The sequence below is a fragment of the Lissotriton helveticus genome, chromosome 7, assembly GCF_964261635.1.
Source record: "Lissotriton helveticus chromosome 7, aLisHel1.1, whole genome shotgun sequence".
NCBI classification, from domain to species: Eukaryota; Metazoa; Chordata; class Amphibia; order Caudata; family Salamandridae; genus Lissotriton; species Lissotriton helveticus.
The window spans coordinates 1,919,142,847-1,919,161,146 of NC_136068.1; the positions used below are offsets into that span (position 1 = coordinate 1,919,142,847).

Consider the following 18,300-nt stretch of genomic DNA (forward strand, 5'->3'; position numbering starts at 1 on the left):
AGAGTTCAAAAACTTTCCATTTCCCCCCCCCTCCTCCCCGCCTCCCCCCCCTTCCAGTTGCATCCTATCATAGGACCAAACCATCAGTAGGTGAAGGCCTGTCGCCCTCCCACACATCCCTCCCTTTACAAACTCCGAAACAGTAAGAGAAAGTTCAAATAACGTAAAAGGGCGTGGTAACTTGCGTGGTTCCATCCGTCGAGCTGCAATCCCATGTCTCCCAGAGCACTTTCTTTCACAAATGTGAGTCCTGTGTGTCCATTACAGGCGCGCCGGATCTCCCCGAGGAGTCCTGCTCCAAGTGGTGAATTTCCTTGACTAGTGGATGGATCAAGTCCTCCACCTCTTCCTCTCCCCCCGTCGGGCGGCCTTCAGATTCTTCCTCTTCATCTCCTTCAGATCGGATACCATTGCGTAGGCAACTGAACCTTGAGCCCGCCACAGAGTCATTGCCTGTTGCCGTAGATCCACCACTCCGAATGTCCTCAGTGGGCCGGGATCGGTATGGGGTCACCGGTGTCAACTTTCTCACTCTCCGTGACTTCCGTTTCTGAGGTTTCGGCAGTTCCCAGCGTGTCTTCTCCCGTACTGATCTTTTCATGGCTTCTCGCCCCGCGGCTTCCCTGCTGTTCAGTATAGGGCGCTCCTCAAGCCATTGCCAGGCATCCTCCGGATGCGAGAAGAAGATGGCTTTATCCTTGTAGATCACCTTGAGCTTAGCGGGGAAAAGGAGCATCTATCGGATGTCCAAAGTCCTCAATTTTGCCTTCACAGAGTCGAACGACCGACGTTGTTTCGAGACTTCCTGGCTGTAGTCCGGGAAAATCATTATAGTCGTGTTTTCCAACCGTATTTCCCCCATTTGTCTGGCTTCTCTCAAGATGAGATCTCTGTCTGCAAAGTTCAAGAAGCGGGCTATGACTGGTCTCGGTCTCGCCCCCTCCGGTGGTTTCGCCAGAAGGGCCCTATGCGCTCTTTCAATGATGAAACATGGAGAGAATCGTGCTGTCGGGAAGGTGGTTTTTAACCAGGCGTGGAGGAATGATGACATGTTTGTCCCCTCAATTCCCTCTCTAAATCCCACGAAGCGCAGGTTGTTGCGTCGCGATCTGTTTTCTGCATCGTCCACCTTCCACTGCAGCTGGCGGTGCGAGGCCTGCAGTTCTGCCATGTCCTGCCTCAGGGTGGATATCGCCGCATCGTTGTCGTTTATCCTCGTTTCGGTCTCCGTCACCCTCTCGGACAATTTCCGGAAATCTTGGCGTAGCAGTATGACCTCTGAGCCCACTTCCCCGATCTTCACCTCCAGGGCCGCCCGGGACTCTTGGATATCCGTCCTAGACGCTTGAATGGCCTCCATCAGCAGCGCTGTGTCGTTTCGCCCTCCGGGCGTCATGGAGTGGTGTTCCACCGTAGGTCTAGGCGCCGCAAAGTTGTCCATTGGGCCTTGTTTTGCGGGTTTAGGGACCACGTCTCTTTCCCATTTCTGCGTTCTCGTCAATAGTAGCGTTGGCGCCGAATGGGGTTGGGGGGGGGGGGGGTGGAACGCGGCTTACAGTGTAGGTTGTAGTCCCCTGTCTCCCTCGGGGGCCGACCTCCAGCCAGTGGTGGATGTGGCTTCTTCCGTGAGCACCCGTTCTCGTCTCGCGTGTCAGTTCGGCCGCGGTGTCACCACCTGGCCCGCCCCCCACAGTGGGCACAGCGCCGTCGGGTGCCTAGGGCTGCCTTCACCAACTTCGTCTATGTCTCCCCGGGTCTCCCCCTCGAGCCCGCAGGCAAACAGGGCGAGTTAACCGGCGCGAGGTGGAGGAGGGGGGGGGGGGCGTGGGATCCGGAGCCTCACCTCGGACTAAGGCAACTCCACGCCGATCATCTCTTTCGGGCTTCCTTCGTGTCCCGCCGCCATGTTGGTGCAGGGTCTAGGTCCCTGTGGTGGGCTCAGTGGACAGGTGCCGGCCGCCCCACCGGGGTCGCCTTCCTGCCGAAATCACACCCGGGCCTTTTCCGCCCCTCGATGCAGCCGTCAGCCGGTGGGAGTGCTTGAAATCACCGAGGCGCCCAGCCCGGCTCTCCCTCACCAGCTAGGAATCGCGCCGGCCGCCATCTTGGTAAAGGCGGCCGGTTGTTGGTGTTGCCCGGTCTGATCGTCGCACTCCGGGTAATTAGCACCGCGGACCGACCTGTCCGCCGCGGCTGCCAGGCATCGTGTCTCGACCTCCCCGGACCTCGAGGCGGTGTCTACGCAGCCCAGCGACTCGCGGACTGTACGCCCGCCTTCTTGGTCTCGATGCGAGGTGCCAGGTCAGAGCCTCCGGCTCGATTCTGCAGGCTCGGTTCTCCGCATGAGTACGCACCGAAAGTGCGGCGGATACACCTCCTGTAGTCCATGGGGTGGTGCAACTCCCGTCCGTGTGCTTAGTGCCTCACTGGGGACGTTGGAAACGGCGGATCTTCGAGCAGCTCGTCGGGAGCTCCGGCAAGGTATTCCTCAACCGGCCGTGTTGCTGGCCACCAGGAGAGGGTACTCTTGACATCAGAGAGGAGAGGGTACTCTTGACATCAGAGAGGAGAGGGTACTCTTGACATCAGAGAGGAGAGGGTACTCTTGACATCAGAGAGGAGAGGGTACTCTTGACATCAGAGAGGAGAGGGTACTCTTGACATCAGAGAGGAGAGGGTACTCTTGACATCAGAGGAGAGGGTACTCTTGACATCAGAGGAGAGGGTACTCTTGACATCAGGTAACGTCCCAAAGATTGAAATCTTAAGGAAGAAATCGTTCACGTATTATGAAGGTGCGAGCCCTGGGATCTGTCAGATGAGAAAATAATTTGCTAAGAGTCTGTCAGTAAAGGAAAAGATACCCTATTTCCAGTGCACAGTACTTAATTACAAAGCCTTTTCTGGTCACAACAAAAACTTTGACTGCATTTACCAACAGACTTACTGAATAATCTTTGTGGCCTAATTTGGTCTGGGGTGCATAGGCATATGAAAGGAAGATGTACTGACTACATGAAGGACCCAAAATATTTTGTGTCATTTCCTCTAACCTCACAAGTTTATTGAGACCAGAGGGGGATGCCATTTTCAGCATCTTAGGACAAGGCCCATGGCCCATCTCTGCTTCCAAAGCAGGCCGCAGAAAGGAGGAGACCGGCTCCTGAAGTGAGACCTGCTCTCTCTTTATTGAAAGGAACGCCGCTCGTGGCTTGGATAGCGGACATTTTGGTGTGGGACACCGGGCGAACGCCGGGGGAGACAGAGCGGATCTCGAGATCCAAACCCTACACAGGGACCAACCAGGCGCACCCACAACCAAAACCAGGGAGGATCCAAGGAAGAGCTCCGTTTAGACCCTCACACCGCTGATAACGAGATCGGGTAACCAAGGGAGCGGCCATCTTGGGGTGGGGTAAAAACAAGCAGCGACACAGAGCGAAGACCCAAGACCACAAACCCCGCACAGGTACCAGGGAAACCCGCATCCAAACCCAAGGAGGGCACCATCTGTTTCTGCCGCAGCAGACACGCCTAGGAACGTAGCGAAACGGAAAACAGAAACAAACCAAGGGGGCGGCAACCTGGATAGGGGAAAGCAACCGGGAAGTAAACGGAGTCCCACCACGGTCTGAGCAACACTGCGAGCCACACAGTAAGTCGCATAAAGGAGAGACAAGAACGGCAGCAGGGGAGCCACTTAGTCGAACACAATAACTGCACGCCGCACACTGCTGGCTGTAACGTCGCAACAGATACAAAGGAAGAAGTAACCAAGATGCACAGCAGCCAGGGGATAAAAGGGTACTGAACTGAACAACTGTGACAAAGGAGATACAAGGAGATACAAGCAGAGAGGTGAACCCCTAACGCGAGCGCACTCCGCCAGGTACAAAGCGACCACAGCCTGAATCAGAGTAAAACCCATGCCATCTAGGCAAGGCAAAGGAGCCGTCTGAGCTGGCGGGGGCGAAGACAAGAACCAGAACAGTCAAGTGGCCAAGCAGGTTCCACTAAGATTCCACTCCCACACAGAGAGGCACTAGTACAAAAGCAGTAAAGGAAGACCCTGCCAAACAACAAAAGGACGGTAGACTGCACACATATCTGGTCAGAAGAGGCTTCAACACAATGACGGGGCGCGACGAGAAAAATGCCAACGACACCAAAAAGGTCACGAAAGACAATCTAGACTCACCGATGAAGCTAAAAAGCAACCAAAAAAACGAAATAACACTGGACACACTCCTGAGGAAAATAAATGAAGGAAACGAACTAGCCAAGGCCACGAAAATGTCAATAGACAATATGCAACTCGAGCTGGCGGCCATGAGGGCCGACCAATGCAAAACAAACGGCAGATTTGACGTGGCAGAAAGAAGGATCGGCGACCTAGAGGACACAACCAATATAGCTCACAAAGACCTGGGGCTGGTGATAAAAACGACAAACAACCTACAGAAGCTGCTGGCGGAGCAAGATGACAGGCGTAGGAAGGGGAACATAAGGCTCCTGGGTATACCCGAGGGAGAAGAAGCCCCCTTAGGCTCATGCGCAGCCCTACTAGAGGACCTTCTGCCAAAACTGACAGGTCTGAAGTTCGACAGACCCTTTGAAGTAGATAAAGCCTACAGAGTGCCAGCAACGAAACCCTTGCAAGGCAGAGGCCCAAGACCAATTATATGCAAGCCACTCTGGGCCCAACACACAGAAGCGATCTTCGCCTTCGCCAGGAAAGGGCAGAATCTTAAAGTGAACAGACAGAAGATCATCATCACACAAGACTTCTCCAAGCTCACAGTTGAAACCAGGAAAGGCTTCCTAGCCATGAGAGATAGACTGCGGAAAGATAACATAACCTTCAGTTTCGCCGGACCAGCAAGAATGAAGATAACTGATACACGAGGTACCCTAATCTTCGAAGAACCGAGTGAACTGAGGAGGTATCTGAGGGGACCAATACCAGAGGACATGGAAGCACAGAGTCCGGGAGCCCCAAAAGAAGAGCCCCATCAGACGCAGTGGAAGGAGGAGTGGAGGAATGCTGACCCTACAAAAGTAGGGCCAGGGGCAAAACAAATGATGGACACTGTGCACAAAGACAATAACCTAACCTACCTCAGGCCTGCACACATAAGGCCACTTGAAGATGCAAGAGACTCTAAATCCTACTCGCGAACAACAAACTACCTCACTGGACCGACGACAATTAAGAGGACGCAAGACGATGAACCCATATCCTTTTCCCTTGAATTACTTGTATACTATGACCGCTGCAGTCATTGATAACAAGCATATCATAGCAACTCGCAGCGCGCAATCAAGACTATGGGCCAATAAGCATAGAACTCGGGGGTGGGAGGGCCCTTGCTGTCGCACGCCCATAGATCAAAATGCGGGGGGAGGGGAGGGAGCGGCCACCAACTCCAGTACAGAAGTATGCATTTCTATCTTTCCATGCTTTCACTATTTCTATGCTCCTACTAGTACCCATTTATAGCCCAGGGGGAGTCACCTCAGCCAGCACACACAAGTCCAAACCTTTCAGCAGACACAGCAGAGCGACAACAAATAAGAACACAGGTCAACCATAAAAAGCGAGGGTAGCGCACCGAGCACAAGCCAAAAGAGAAACCGAAAACAAGACCCCACCATGACCACACCAGTACAAAGTAATCTATGCACAGACCTTAAGGTAATATCCCTCAACGTGAAAGGCCTAAACCACCCTGTAAAGCGTAGGAAGACTTCAGAGTACCTAGCGAAACTAAAAGGAGATGTGTTATGTCCTTCAGGAAACTAAACTCTCGCAAGAAGATGCAAAGCGCCTCAAAGAGAGGTGGATAGGCGAAGTCTTCTGCTCACCGGCCAAACAGAAGAAACGAGGTGTAATCACCATAGTAAGCAAAAGAGCCAACCTAACCCTAGAGAGCAGCCATGTAGATAACGAAGGGAGACTACTTGTCACGAGCCTGAAGAGAGGGGAAGAAACCATACACATAGCCAACGTCTACGGGCCCAATGTGGACGACAAAGATTTCTGGGATACTGTAGAATCCAGACTAGCTGCTCTCCCACAAGGGGACCTCCTCCTACTAGCAGGAGACATGAACCAGGTCCTAGACCAGCACACGGACAGACACCCACACAGACCGAGTCATGACTCCCAGAATGTTAATATCCTCAAAAACATCTGCACCAAGCTCCAACTCAGGGATCCGTGGAGGCTACAACACCCGGATGCTAGGGAATATACTTTCTACTCACACAACTCATACAGTAGAATTGACTACATCTTAATGTCAGCCACGCACACACACCTGATTGACCAAACAGACATAGCCCCAATCACCATCTCAGACCACGCACACATATCCCTCTCCATAAGTGGTAGACACAGCGACACACCGAGTCGCAGATGGAGACTCAACAGCGACATCCTGCAACACCCAGACAACATAACAGAAATTGAGGGGGCCATACATGAATACATAGAGCACAACGACAACACCGAGGTGGACAAAGGCATCATTTGGGACGCCCTAAAAGACACAGTACGAGGCAAGCTAATAAACATCAAGGCAAGGATGAACAAAGGGAGAAACAAGAAAATAGCCGAACTAGAGGAGCAGATCAGCGACTTAGGAAAAAGGGCACTGCGCAAATCTTACAGACAAAAATACACTAACTACCCTGACAAAGAAAGTATGAGCTCAATAAGATTTTAAGCGAAAGAGCAGGCACGTGGATAAATAAATACAAATCCATAAATCTCTGCTCCACCAACAAAGCAGGAAAGCGCTAGCGCTGTCATACCTGAAAGCGAAACAGAGACAACATTCAATTGCAGCAATAACTGATAAGGCAAACAAATCACAACCAACCAACAAAGGGACCCTAGAAGTTTTCAAACAGTTCTACCAGGAGCTGTACAGCGCAGACAAGAATCTGGCTGCCGATGATGGGGCAGAACTACTCAGCAAGATTGCGCTACGGACACTGACAGACAACAGAAGGAAACACTGGAAAACGATATCACAGAAGCAGAGATAGAAACAGCAATAACAGAACTCAATGCGAACAAAGCACCAGGGCCCGATGGGTACACAACGGCCTTCTACAAGAAACCCTGGGGCAGCTAAAACACACCATGGCCGCAGTCTTCACCCACTGCATCCGCAGAGGACGTATGACAGACTCCATGGCCGAGGCAAGCATTATCGTTATCCCCAAAGAGGGCAAAGACCCCCAATACCTGCAGAACTACCGCCCAATATCGCTCATCAATGTAGACTGCAAGATCTACGCAAAAATCTTGGCAAACAGACTCAATGGAGCCCTGCCACACCTCATCCACAACTCACAAGTAGGCTACCTCAAAAACAGACTATCCCAGGACAACACCAGACTCCTCTGCCATCTCATAAACCAAACACATAGCAGTGACCAGGCGGTAATGATAGCTCTAGATGCGGAGAAAGCCTTCGACAGAGTCTCCTGGCCATTCCTTAACGTGTGCATGGAGAAATTTGGCCTAGGCACCAAATACAGAAGCATGGTCATGGCGCTGTACAACAGTCCTAAAGCCAGGGTGGTCGTGAACTTGGGCTCATCTGAACTACTAACACTGGAGAGAGGGACGAGGCAAGGATGCCCACTGTCACCGGCGCGGTTTCTGCTGGCGTTGGAACCACTGCTTGTAATAAGGGATAACCCGGCCATTACAGGAGTCCAAATCAAAGACAAGACGGTGAAACTCGCGGCGTATGCGGACGATGTGCTAATCACGACAAAAGAACAGTCTACCTCAATTGCCGCACTGATGCAAACCATAGAAGAATACGCAAAGGTCTCAGGTTACAAACTAAACAGGGACAAATCAGAGTGCAAACCCATGAATGTTCACACAACAAAGGCGGTACTTGGCAACTCGGGCCTAGCATGGCAAACAAAACCCCTGAAATACCTGGGACTCCTCTTCGGCAAAGACCTCAGGAATACCCTAGACCATAATGAGGAAACCACCCTGAAGACGGTAAAGGAGAGACTTGACCTGTGGTCGCCCAAATACATAAGCTGGTGGGGCAGAGTGGAAACAATTAAGATGATGGTGACGCCACTCATCATTACACACTAAGCATGCTGCCTCTAACAACAGATGACTTCCACAAAAAACTAGACAAACTGATAAACAGATTCATATTGAAAGACAAGAAACCTAGGATCAGCCTACAGAAACTGAGACTCAACAAAGACCTGGGTGGGCTAAACATCATGAACTTCAAAACATTCCAAACCGCCTGCCTGGCCAAACAAGGAAGCTTCTGGATTACCAACACACAAGACTACGAACCTGCATGGCTAGAACTCGGAGCGAACATTCTAGACGGGCTGAATCCCATTGCTATGCTCACAGCAACCAAACACCCTGCGATGCAAAACCCCATCATCAAACACACTAGGACGGCCCTACTGAGCGTGGACAAGCAGATGGGACAACGCATCAGCGGCACCAAATGGGAGTCAATCTGGTTCAATACAAGAACACAATACAAAGGGAAAACGATGAATAATGAAGCCTGGATCAAGAGAGGAGTCACCACCCCATCACAATTGGAAAAAAAACAACACCCCACTTACCTTCCACACCCTGAAACAGACACACAACCTACCAGACATAGAACTCTACACGTTCCTTAAAATCAAAACAGCCATTACTAAGGCAAATCTAAACAAGGAAACACCCACTATCATACAATACATGTGCAACCTCAATGATAGGTCATCAGACTTCGCAGATCTACAAACTCCTGAGTCCCAAAACATCAAAACTAAACGCAAAAACAACAAACTTTTAGGAAACACTGTACAACAGACACTTTAGTGAAGAAGAAAAGGGTGAATTATGGAAGTCAACCACATCTAACAAAATTACGCCACAACTCGCACAGACAAAATACTGGCTCCTACATAAAGCCTTCTGGACTCCTGCCAGACTAGCAGAAGTAGGTATAAGAGATAGCGACACCTGTTGGAATTGCCACAAGGCGAAGGGGGATCTAGAACACCTCATCTTCGAGTGCCCTAAAGTGAGAACCTTCTGGAGGAAAGGGAGTGACTTCATCAACACGGTCATAGGGGGGAAACATACAACCAGGTTTCATTGGTCTAGCCACAGCATTCATGGCGACAGACTTAGAAAGTAAAGAAGCCAGAGACCTAACTGACCTCCTACTCACCGCAGCAATCAAAACCATATTAGCGAACTGGAAAAACACAGCCAAAGCAACATTCAAGAGCTGGGTTAACTGGGTCACTTTCCTCAGAGGAGCAGACAACATCACTGGGAAACTCTCACCCAGCCACGTGGCCAAGAACGAGATGTGGGCGGCGCTGGACGCACATCTGGGCTCACACAAACCCCCATGAACGAATATCCCATCAACGCCAGCATGCAGCTAGAGCAAAGAGGGCAACAATATAGAACTGATGGGCTTCCCCCCCCCACACCCCCCTTCCTTTCATTTCCTCCTTTCATTTCCTTTTCACGCTTGACGGAGGTCTCACAGAACTTACAGTGAAAACCAGCCTATGCAGAGAATGCAAGTACTATGTAACCAAGACGAAGCCAAGAACCCCCCCCCTGCATCACTGCTGTACTGTATTGAAGGACATTTTCTTAATAAAAAATGTTGAAGAAAGGAACGCCGCTAACAGCAAAACTCACTAGAAGAAAACACATTTATATAAAATGCCATACCGCTAACTATTAACAGCTAAATACAAAATAGAAGAGGTTAGTGGCTTCCATTGGATGAAGTTAAAAGTGGCCTTTCATTATTGATTAAAGATGCTCCCTTTGATCTGCAGCGCACACACCTGTGATACATCTCGTTGGTCTTCTCATACGTGGCGTTGATCGGGTCCTCGTAGCCCACCTCTGCGGCGCGACACCGTTCCTGGTGCATGTACGCTCCTCTCACCAGCTTGGCACCAAAGTACCAATCCTCCCGGCGCGAGAGCTCCACGTCTGCAGTCACATTGTCATAGGCTTCCTGAGAAGAGAAACAGAAATTGGTTCAATAAAAGTGGATCTGCGTGCAGATGCCCACGCGCAGTCCAGCGCACAGCGCGTGCAGAGAGCTCCCCGCAAAAGCCATGGTAACTGCGGCCAAGTACAAAGGGATTCGCAATTACAATTTTAATCTTCTGGGAGGAGTCCATAGACGACCTGAGAATAGGTCATCTTTGAATGATCAGAGCAAATCTAAATAGTGGAGCAAAGAGCTGCACAAAACAGTAGTTTAATGTGAAACGGTCCTTTCAAATTTTAGAAATATTCAAAACATTTCTTTGTTATGATGGGAACATACACATTTTAGTAACATACAATCTTAGATGCAAAGTTATGAAACTATTCCGTATGGCAGTCAAGTCAAGTCAAGTCATAACATTTATATAGCGCACTACATACCCAGAGGGTTTCAAGGCGCTTAGGAAGGGGAGGAGGATTATTTGTCGAATATCCACGTTTTAAGCTGCTTTCTGAACGCTAGGTGATTCTGGGTGAGGCGAAGGTAGGCGGGGAGTGAGTTCCATGTTTTGGCAGCTAGGTATGAGAAGGATCTGCCTCCCATGGTGGTCTTGTTGATGCGAGGTACAGTGGCGAAGGCTTGGCTGGAAGAGCGAAGTTGTCGGGAGGGGGTGTAAAAGGACAGTCAGGAGTTGAGGCAATCTGGTCCGATGTCGTAGAGTGATTTGTGTGCGTGGGTAAGCAGTCGGAAAGTAATCCTCTTATTGACGGGTAGCCAGTGGAGGTCTTTAAGGTGACCAGAGATGTGTTCGTTGCGTGGGATGTCTAATATGAGCCTGGCTGAGGCGTTTTGGATTCGTTGTAGTTTCTTTTGGAGTTTAGCGGTGGTACCTGCGTAGAGGGTGTTTCCGTAGTCCAGTCGGCTCGTGACTAGAGCGTGGGTGACTGTTTTCCTTGTATCGGAGGGGATCCAGCGAAATGTTTTTCTGAGCATGCGAAGAATGTTAAAGCAGGAAGAGGATACGGCGCTGACTTGTTTGTTCATTGAGAGTGAAGAATCCAGGATGACGCCAAGGTTCCGTGCGTGGTCTGTCGGGATGGGTGCATTTCCGAGGGCTTCCGGCCACCAGGAGTCGTCCCATGCAGAGGGGGATTTACCTAAGATGAGGACTTCTGTTTTGTCTGAGTTCAGTTTCAGACGGCTTTGTTTCATCCATTCGGCGACTTCTTTCATTCCTTCGTGTAGGTTAGTTTTGGCGGTGCTGGGGTCCTTGGTGAGAGATAGGATCAGTTGAGTGTCATCCGCGTAAGAGATGATGTTGAGGTTGTGTTGGCGGGCGATGGCCGCGAGGGGGCTCATGTATACGTTGAAGAGGGTGGGACTGAGTGAGGATCCTTGTGGTACGCCGCAGATGACTTCGGTGGCCTCGGACTTGAAAGGTGGGAGGCGGACTCTCTGGGTTCTTCCGGTGAGGAACGAAGTGATCCATTCCAGTGCCTTTCCTTGGATTCCGATGTTTCTGAGGCGTTGTAAAAGGGTGCTGTGGCAGACTGTGTCGAAGGCTGCAGAGAGGTCGAGGAGGATGAGGGCGACTGTGTCTCCATTGTCCAGCAGAGTTCGAATGTCGTCTGTTGCTGCGATGAGGGCGGTCTCAGTGCTGTGTTTGGCTCGGAAGCCAGATTGTGAGGGGTCGAGGGATTTGTTGGCTTCGAGGAAGGCGGCGAGTTGGTTGTTGACGGCTTTCTCGATGACTTTGGCCGGGAATGGAAGAAGCGAGATGGGGCGGTAGTTTTTGAGTTCGGTGGGGTCTGCTGTTGGTTTTTTCAGAAGGGCGGTGAGTTCAGCGTGTTTCCAGTCTTCTGGGAAGGTAGCGGAGTTGAAGGAGCAGTTGATGACGTCTCGGAGGTGCGGAGCTATGACGGAGTCTGCTTTGTTGAAGATGTGGTGAGGGCATGGGTCTGTGGGGGATCCAGAGTGGATGGAGTTCATCAGGCGGATGGTGTCCTCAGTGGAGATTGGCTTCCAGGCGTTAAGGGTGTTAACGGGGGGAAGATGGTCAGCTGATGGTAGGGTGGGTTGGCTTCCGGGTTGGTTGACAAAGCTGTTGTGGATGTCAGCAATCTTGTTGTGGAAAAAAGAGGCTAGGGAATCGCAGAGGGTTTGAGAGGGGGTGATGTCGTTGGAGTTGGCCGAGGGGTTGGAAAATTCCTTGACGATGTTGAAAAGTTCCTTGCTGTTGTGGGCGTTGTTGTCAAGTCGATCTTTGAATGCTGTTTTCTTGGCTTTTCGGATCAGTTGGTGGTGAGTACGGATGGCGCTTTTGAAGGAGTCCTTGTTGCTGGTGGATGGGTCTTTTTTCCAGCCCTTTTCAAGGGATCGGCATAGTTTCTTGGACTTCTTGAGGTCGTCGTTGAACCATGCGGCCTTCTTGATGCCAAGTTTGTGTTGACGTTTTTTCAGTGGTGCTAAGGTGTCGGCGGTGTTGGATAACCAAAGGGTGAGGTTGGAGGCGGCTTCGTTGGCGTTGGAAGAGAGGGCTGGGGAGGTTTGAAGGAGCGATGTGGAGATCTGTTCTGTGGTGATTTTGTTCCAGTTTCTTTGTAGAGTTGGTTGGAGGTGGATGATGGGTTTCGGCTTGTTGTAGGTGAAGTGAACGCAGCTGTGGTCAGTCCAGAGGAGATCCGTAGTGTGGCTGAAGGAGACATGGTTGCTGGAGGTGAAGATGGGGTCGAGAGTGTGACCTGCGATGTGGGTGGGGGAAGTGACCAGTTGTTTAAGTCCGAGGTTGTCTAAGAGGGTGGCGGTGTTGCGGTCGTTGATCTTTTCAAGGTGAAAGTTGAGGTCTCCCAGAAGGATGTAGTCTTTGGAGGGGAGCGCGTGTGGGGTGATGAAGTCCGTGATGTCTTCACTGAATTTTGCGCGTGGTCCTGGTGGTCTGTAGAGGAGGGTGCCTCTGAGTGTGGTCTTGGGGTCGATGTGGATCTGGAAGTGAAGGTGTTCGGAGTTGGCGAGGTTGGCATCAGAGCTGGTTGAGATGCGGATTGTTTTCTTATGGACGATAGCGATTCCACCTCCTGTATGGTCGGTGCGGTCCTTGCGTGTGATGTTATAGTCATCAGGGATGGCGATGTCAGGGGCGGAGGAAGCGTTCATCCATGTTTCCGTTAGGAAGGCGACGTCAGGAGAGATGGTGTCTAGTAGGTTCCAAAGGTCAATGGCGTGCCTGTGGATCGAGCGGGTGTTGAGAAGGATGCATTCTAGGTGGTTGGGGTCGGGAATCTGTTGTGGTCGTAGCGGAGTTGGTGACGGTGCTGCTGAATTTGCAGGAGTAGCAGGAGAAAGGTCCATGGGTGCGTCCAGGAGCGGCTTGGACGCAGGTGGGGGCGCGGCCGGGGTTAAGGGCTAGGAGGGTGGCGGCATCGTAGGTAATGCGGGGGGGGTGGGCGGCGAGAGGGGCAGGGGGTCTGGCGCTGGGCGCGGTCCAGGCGCGGACGGGCTTACCTTTGGCGCACCTTCGGCGCGGATTGGGCGCGGTCGCTGCGCGTGAACGCTGCGCGCGGGAATAACTGTCATATATGGATGGTGGAGGGGGAGGGGCGAGGGCGTCTCAGCTGGGAGGCGGGGCGGGCTCGGGATGACCAGAACAACAACAACAACAATCCGACAAAATGGAGGCGGAGGGGGGAAATGCGCGCAAACAGGAAAAGCGGCGCTTTAAATAAATGATAAAATGCAGTTTGAATGCAGCGTCTATCACGCGCACAGCAGGCAGCAATGAATGTCAAAAAGCAAGGCGGCGCTTTAAATAAATGATAAAGTGCAGTTTAAATGCAGCGTCTATCACGCGCACAGAAGGCAGCAATGAATGGCAAAGCGGCGCTTTTAAATAAATGATAAAATGCAGTTTAAATGCTGCGTCTATCGGGCACACAAGGCAGCAATGAATGGCAAAAAGCGAGGCAGCAACGATACCAGTGACGCAGCAGGACACTGGGGAGCGACCACTCAGTCCAGGGGAAACGAGCGAGGCAGCAGATCTTATGAAGTTGTAATTTGCATTCAATGAGGAAAAACATGAGTGAAGTTCAGCTTTCTTCCCTTCAGAGCGCTGTGACTTCAGACCAGAGGGTTCTAGTGTAAGAGCCAAAGCCGCGCCACGTTACGTTGTCAGGATAACAACCTACAGCACATTTACAAACAAGAAATCTAAAAAGAAAGAATTCACGGAGTGATTATGCTGAAATATGGATTAGTTACTTACCTGTAATCCTAGTTCTCTTCCAGGGGTACCCACATCAAAGTCATAAGCATTAGAATATTCCCGCCCATGCGCGGGACCCCGGAAACACTATATTATATGTGCCCCATATATATATATATACACACACATCATCTCACAAAGTTTGCCACAATGGAGGAAACCACAGGTAGGTAATATCCACAATATTTATTTGAAAGCTGCAACAGGTTGCAATGCACAGTTCTCTTTGATCCTGCTGCCAGACGCTTTTCGGATGTTAGTCCTTCTTTAATGGCAGTCGAGTTGTACCGGAGACTAGATAATGCAGCTCGTTTTCTTTTCAATTTGCCTGGTCCTGCCCCAAAGGGCGTGGTCCATCTTCTCTTGGCATTCTGGTAGTCGTAGTTGCATTGATAATTACTCCAGTGAGTCGGTCTCAAGGTGCAAGAAAACGAGCTGCATTATCTAGTCTCCGGTACAGTATAACAAACTCGACCTGAACTGAAATAGAGACCGTGTGGAATTCAAGAAGTGCCAAGTGAGTAAAAGGAGAGAACATTGAAAGCAGAGAGAGAGAGGAGATGGTCAACAGGAGGGTGGAAAGAAAGGAGACAAGGGCGTTCAGAGGGTATTTTGGGTAGTTTTGTGCCCATTCCCTCCATTCTTTGAGTGCAGTGCCCCAGAATTTCTGCAAAGCAGAGAGGGTTCCATGCAACGTTTCAAAGCAAGAGGTGACATTGGCACCTTTTCTGTAAAAACAGTCCTGAGGAAGACACTATCAAAATTTGAGAGGAGCACTCAATGTGATTAACAGACAAATGTTTTTGAATTAATATGGATATTCCGTTCCTTCTTTATTCGTTTCTTTATTTCTTTTATTTACAAAATGCAGAGGCACAGCCAACGCGTTTCATTCCCTTTTTTATGTGCCTTGGGAATTTAGTCAGGGCTGCAAAAAAATATTTTATACATACATGAGCACCTTTGTCTCTCATGTTTGAACAAACATTGACATACATTACATGTAAATAAAAGGTGACTTGAAAGTACACCAATAGTCAAAAAAGAGTTTGTTAAAAAAAGAATTTGTTAAAAAAAAAAAAACATTACATCTGACAAACCACGAATGTGTATTTGTCCAAAAGACCCGCATGCCCTCACCCATGCACGGTCTCAGGCTTCAATTTAAAAAACATGTGTACCAATTGCACACACCAAAGTGTTGACTAAGAACCCCTCCCTATATGTTGTGGTGTCCATTGGGGAAAGAACAGAACACCCATAGCTGGAGACCAAGCGTTATTATAGGGTATAGTACTACTAAACCAAAGTGGACAAGTGAGAAAAGAAGAGCTGGGAAAGAAAAAAGAGAAAATATAATAAGAGTCTTGTGAATTTAAAAAGATCAACATGCACATTGGTCATATCAACATTTTGGGAAGGACAAAAATTCAAACCCTTACCCAAAACAGCACATTCATCTTCATCCAATACTTTATTTGATAAATTCACAATCTTCAGGTCAGTTATACAGTTTTGATCAATTGTTTCCTGTACAGGGCATGTAGAACATATCATTTCTGTTTGGTTCCTGTTGTTACCTTGCCCCCTGTTCCTTTCTCTGTACCTGCCTTTTGACCTCCTGCCGCACCTCCTTGTTTTGGTGGACCCCATGATTTCAGTTGTTCCTTTTTTTGCTGTAGGCGACTGCTTGTACGTATCTTGGCGAGCTCCTTCTGGAAGGAAGAAGCTCCCTCCCCTAAACGGATCTCAGCTGTAGAGTTAGACCTAGCACTCCCTACGGAGGCGGTTGAGGCACTGCCTTCAGATCGTGTGTCTTCGCTTATGTCTCTATCCTCACGAGTTCTTTCTTTCCTCCACCTCCTCGAGACGATGAAATTATTGGTGAGAATCCCTTTGGGATTCAACACACATTTTTTCATAAAAAAACCCTGGGTCACTGCTATGGAGAAACGTCCTTTTCCATAAAAATAAAACATTTTTTTGTTTTCTTTCACATGGTGGTGCACCGTAACGTTTATACCTATTTCTATTATTATATTTTCTCTTTTTTCTTTCCCAGCTCTTCTTTTCTCACTTGTCCACTTTGGTTTAGTAGTACTATACCCTATAATAACGCTTGGTCTCCAGCTATGGGTGTTCTGTTCTTTCCCCCAATGGACACCACAACATATAGGGAGGGGTTCTTAGTCAACACTTTGGTGTGTGCAATTGGTACACATGTTTTTTAAATTGAAGCCTGAGACCGTGCATGGGTGAGGGCATGCGGGTCTTTTGGACAAATACACATTCGTGGTTTGTCAGATGTAATGTTTTTTTTTTTTCTTTAACAAATTTTTTTTTTTTAACAAACTCTTTTTTGACTATTGGTGTACTTTCAAGTCACCTTTTATTTACATGTAATGTATGTCAATGTTTGTTCAAACATGAGACAAAGGTGCTCATGTATGTATAAAATATTTTTTTGCAGCCCTGACGAAATTCCCAAGGCACATAAAAAAGGGAATGAAACGCGTTGGCTGTGCCTCTGCATTTTGTAAAGAAAAGAAATAAAGAAACGAATAAAGAAGGAAGGGAAGATCCATATTAATTCAAAAACATTTGTCTGTTAATCACATTATTGAGTGCTCCTCTCAAATTTTGATAGTGTTTTGCGACAAATAGACATCCTTGGCAGTGGATGTGGAGAGCGGTAGCACCACAACAACATAAGAAACAGAGGAAGTTAATGTGCTCAACCTTGGTCATCTGCTGTTGACTTGTGTTTTTGAGTCCTGAGGAAGACAACTTGACCAGAGAAATATGAAGTCATGACATGAAAGACGATGTAAGAGAAGAGAAAACGAGGCTCAATTCCTATCTCCTGATGCCCAGGACATATTGTTTGGGGTTTCCCCCACCCACAGGACAAGTGGGCTTTCCCCCCGCAGTACAAACCCTTTAGTGGTCAGATTACTCTGCCAGAGTATGGTTTGTGTTTTAATTCATGTCGATGCATATCTGGATATCTTTTCTTTGCAGATGTTCAGAATGGTATACATGGTTCATAAATGCAAAGCGTTTACAGTTGGAATGAGCGCTCCAATGATATACAACGAGTCTGTACCCTCAGCGTGTGTTGCGGACAGTGGTTCCAAAATGAAAGTGTGTACACACAATTTCAAAATTGAACCATTTGGAGCGGTTTATAAAGCTCCTGGAATGCCCCTTCATTGTATGTGAATAAATGAACAACCAGAAGCAAGAATGGCGATTGCTTGCTTTCAAAATAAATGTATCAAAAAATAGCTGAACTTTTAAAAACAAGCAAAGGTTATAGTTTTGCTAAACTATATTGCAATTGTTAACCTTAACACCACTCTCCACTACATCATTTAATAAAACAGGTTTTGATGCATTCAAATACTGGAGATGCTGTCTAACGTCATTATGCACAACATGTAACAAAAATTAAATAGTGGGTTCATTCGTAAAGATGGTCAAAAAGTGCCCCCCGTGTCCATGCACAATTACTGATTTCTAGCATTCATAACATTTTCAGAAATGTGCCTTGAAACCTGCAATACTTCTTAACAGTTTTGCTTGTGTATTTGTGCATGCGAGAATCAGCTGAGCAAGTGCAGAACCACCTTATTTAAAATATTTTTCACCTTGAGAAACTACTTTTTGTACAATAATTTCCTGCTGCTCTGTCAGGAGTACATTTCCAACCTTTTCCAGAGTGGGAAGGTGTTCCGTTTTAAGAGGAGCACGTTAATACCCTTAATGAAGGTTTGTGAGTGGTGGTATGGAGACAGGACAGATGCAGCGTACGCCGAGGAGCGCTGCATGGGGGACCACTCCCTATGTACTATTCTTTACTCTGCTCCGTTGAGGCGTCTCCAACTGGCTACCACGCAGATTGTGTATCTGATGAGGAGGCAGGCATTGCGAAAGATGGGCTGGTGGAATGGACTGACTAGGGAGACCCCATTATGGCACAACAACCGTTTTCCTCAGTTGCTG

General features: G+C 48.9%; 1 protein-coding gene across 1 annotated transcript in view; it reads right to left on the reverse strand.

The window, feature by feature from the left end:
- The window catches only part of PRODH (proline dehydrogenase 1), a 264,432-nt gene that overhangs the window by 78,258 nt on the left and 167,874 nt on the right, over positions 1-18,300 (reverse strand). Inside the window, exon 11 of the mRNA XM_078655684.1 lies at positions 9,880-10,055. Within this exon, the coding sequence (XP_078511810.1) occupies positions 9,880-10,055 (176 nt within the window). The remainder of the gene's footprint in view (positions 1-9,879; positions 10,056-18,300) is intronic.